The sequence below is a fragment of the Etheostoma spectabile genome, chromosome 23, assembly GCF_008692095.1.
Source record: "Etheostoma spectabile isolate EspeVRDwgs_2016 chromosome 23, UIUC_Espe_1.0, whole genome shotgun sequence".
Taxonomy (NCBI): Eukaryota; Metazoa; Chordata; class Actinopteri; order Perciformes; family Percidae; genus Etheostoma; species Etheostoma spectabile.
This window is the reverse complement of record NC_045755.1, coordinates 4,136,759-4,140,328: the sequence shown is the minus strand read 5'-3', so window position 1 is coordinate 4,140,328 and position 3,570 is coordinate 4,136,759. Positions and strand designations below refer to the sequence as shown.

At 37.2% G+C, this 3,570-nt stretch overlaps 1 protein-coding gene across 1 annotated transcript in view; it reads left to right on the top strand.

Annotated features, from left to right (window-relative positions):
- The window catches only part of LOC116672796 (protein mono-ADP-ribosyltransferase PARP12-like), a gene marked incomplete in the record, with an annotated part of 9,872 nt that overhangs the window by 4,484 nt on the left and 1,818 nt on the right, over positions 1–3,570 (top strand). Inside the window, 4 exon segments of the mRNA XM_032504665.1 lie at positions 319–439; positions 528–624; positions 744–822; positions 1,222–1,352. Of these exon segments, the coding sequence (XP_032360556.1) occupies positions 319–439; positions 528–624; positions 744–822; positions 1,222–1,352 (428 nt within the window).

Genomic DNA, 3,570 nt, shown 5'->3' with positions numbered 1-3,570 from the left:
TTCTGTTGCATGACTAAAACAACTTTTAAACGAGCACGTGTTCCACCAAATAAAGTTTCTTGTCCTGAGGTTTTGCATTATTGCATTCGGCACTAAGCTCTGACATGACATTTCCCCTAGCCATTGCACTGAAGTCAACTGTATTGCAGTCAACAATCATTTACATATTTATACATTTGCTTTTATTTTTTCAATTTTAGTTTTTGTAAGCAATATTCTCTTTGTATACCACACAAACTGGCTCCTGATTGGTCATGTTTTGATTTAAAAAAAAAAAAAAAAAAATAAAAATACGGACGTATTTGTGTTGTGTTGCAGGCTCGTGGAGGCAAAGTATCAGACATAGACTGTCCTACACTGGAGCAAAGGTTTCTGGACAATGACACAGATGTGGTGGAGTTCACCGCTGGTTCCCAGTCCTACTCACTCAGTTTCCCAGGTAAACAGATTTCACACAATGGATCTGTGTTCACAGTTTTGTGCCTTTTTAAAACATTCAAGCAGTCATAATCTTTTCTTTTCCTCAGACATGATACAGACAAACAAGCAGTACGGCACCAAGAGGCTCGTGAAAAGACGTCCACTGTTTGTCTCTGCAACTGATGTCAAAACAAAGAAAGTGAGGTAGGACATCCCACTCATACTGTTGGTCCCACTCGTGTTTTCCACTTTTTAAGAAACATTTTATTAAAACCACTTCCCAATCAAACTAATCCTAATCGTACTTTGCTTTCTGACCACAGAAGGCCTCTTGGTATACAAAGTTTGGCCGCTGTACCCGGCCACTGGGACAAGACGCAGATTCCTCAAACAGGATACAAGGTGTTGTGAAAGCACCACACCTTCAGTCTGCATGGCAGACATAACTTCTCTACTCTTGTTGTCTGGGGGGAAATCAACGTAGTGTTGTTAACAAAGACATAAGATCACACTATGTACAGAATGAACTATTGTTGACAGTGTGCTACCGTTTGGACGATCAGCAATGTTTTGTATTGTACTAACAAGAAAAAAAAGTTTGATTCTGGAAAACTAATTGCCAATTTCTTTACCAAAGGCCAGTAAAGGTGTATTCTGGGGCTAAACGATTATTTGTAATTTTTTAAAATTGCAATATGGACTGGTGCAATATCCAAATCACAAGAGGCTCTATATTTGCTGAAATGCCATTTTGAATTTACCCTGGCTAACAACAATTCCTTTTCTCTTGGTGTTTTCCAGCGAGTCCCCCTGCAGCGCTCCTCGGATGAATTTAAGGAGATTGAAAGTCTTTTCTGTAAAACCATGCGAGGCTTTGACATTGTCCAAATTGAGAGGATTCAGAACAAAGCTCTTTGGGAAGTCTTTCAGTGGTACGTAGGTGATTTTCATGTGATTTGTCTCGCAAACTTACAATATTATCCATCCCAGTGGTCGTGTGTTTAAATAGCTTCTTAGCTGGGTTATTATTGGATCTGCTCAGATAACCATCACTCTCTGGTTGTTAAAGTGAGAGTGTGCAACTTTTATAAAGAAGAAACAACACATTCTCTCTCTTACAAAGCAGCAAAATGCAAAGTTGCCTGCTGTTGGACAACTTTCAATAGATATTGCTTTGTAACTGTCATTACTGAGTCAGTTAACTGATTTCATGACTTTTGAATTGTTCTACTCATTAGCGACGAGTTAGTATGTATTATTCATTTATTACAAGCATTTTGTGAGATAAAAGGGGTCCCACAAATTGCAACAGGAAGTCTGACAAATGTTTATTACTCATAAAAGTCTCCTCTATAACATATAAAAAAAAAAGTCCTAGGAAATCCAAGTGGTGGATAGTATTGAAAAATACTGGAATTGGTGATGCCAATTTCCCATTGCAGCCCATGTTAAGGGGAGACACTACAGGTGAACAGGGAAAATATTTTAACTAACAGATATCACCATGAAACTTCCCCAGTTGATTACTTACGTTAAGACAATACTTTTTGTGTTACAAGTTTTCAGAACGTTTGTTTCATAAATAGTGGTGTTCAATTTTATTTTATAATATCAAATCAAAACAGTTATTTCAAGACACTTTACAGGTAATATAATTTACTGAGACCCAGTAATTTCCCACGAGCAAGCATTTGGTGCGACAGTGGTGAGGAAAAACTTCCTTTTAGGCAGAAACCTCGGACAGACCTAGGCTCTTTGTGGGCGGCATCTCTCACTGCCGGTTTGGGCACAGATATGGAGAAATATGATTCATAATTATAGCGGTTGGAATGAACAGTGTTAGTTTTTAAGTGACTAATGTGAAGAAAAAAATTTGAAATATTTTAGAAATCTTTGGTCCAGTATTGAGTGAGAACGCTGTAACCAGCAGCTGTGAACCGGGCTGCAATTGAAAATGTTTAGTGTCTGTTTGCGTCCACTAAAAGTGCTGTTTTTTTTCCCACTGAAAGGCTTATAATATTATTATTGTCAACAATGTGACAACATTATGGAAAGGATCCCTACATAAACAGACCTTTTTGTTAAAGAGTAAAGCCCTTTTTGTTTAACATGAAACAGCCCCAAAATCACCATTGCCAAACCCACCAGAGTACATGTAAATAAACAGTACTTTAAGTGTGTATAGATTCATTATATTTTCACATGTAAATCAGTGAATTAAGGGTTTATTTTAACCAAACCCGAGTGGTGATTGTTGGAGCAGTGGAAATACAAACCAAGACAAATTTCATTTTGTTTCTGTCTACTTTAAATGAAGTGTGTTTTGCGATGATAAAATTACTGTTTATTTTACATCGAGATGGGGATTTTGGGGCTGTTTAATGTTAAACGGAAAACTTACTCTTTAAAAAAAAAAAAAGGTCTATTACTGTAGGGATCCTTCCCATAATGTTGTCAGACACTTTGAATAATAATCTTAGCCAGCCTGTCTGAGGCAAAAACAGCTCTGTTAGTGGACAGAAACTGACACTGAACAGTTTCCATTGCAGCCCGGTTCACAGCTGCTGGTTACAGCGTTCTCACTCCATACTGGAGCAAACATTTCAAAAGATTTATGGATTTCTGTTCACATTAATTACTTGCTCAATGCGTGGGAAAGTTTGCAAACATTTTTCATTTTTAAGTAATTAAACAAAAGTTCAGAAAACTTGTAATACAAAAAAGTATTGTCTTAATGTAAGTAATCAACTAGGGAAGTTTAATGGTGATATCTGTTAGTTAAAATATTTTCCCCATTCCCCTGTTGTGTCTCCCCTTAACTTGGGCTGCAACGTATTTCAATATTTTCCACCACTTTGATTCATTAGGACTTTTTATGTTGTAGAGGAGACTTTTATGGGACTACATCAGTTGAAAGAGTTTACGTGGCAATTTGTGCGGGCTCGTGTCCCATAATGCCTGTACTAATAAGGAAGTGTAAGCATGCATTACTAAATGTATCAACCTGATTTAAAGTTTCTGATTTATTTTTCCTAAATAAAGGCAGAAAAATCAGATGATGAACAACAACTTTGGGTGCAGTGTGGCTGAAAACAAGCTCTTTCACGGCACAGACTCTAAATACATAGATGTCATCTGCCACACCAACTT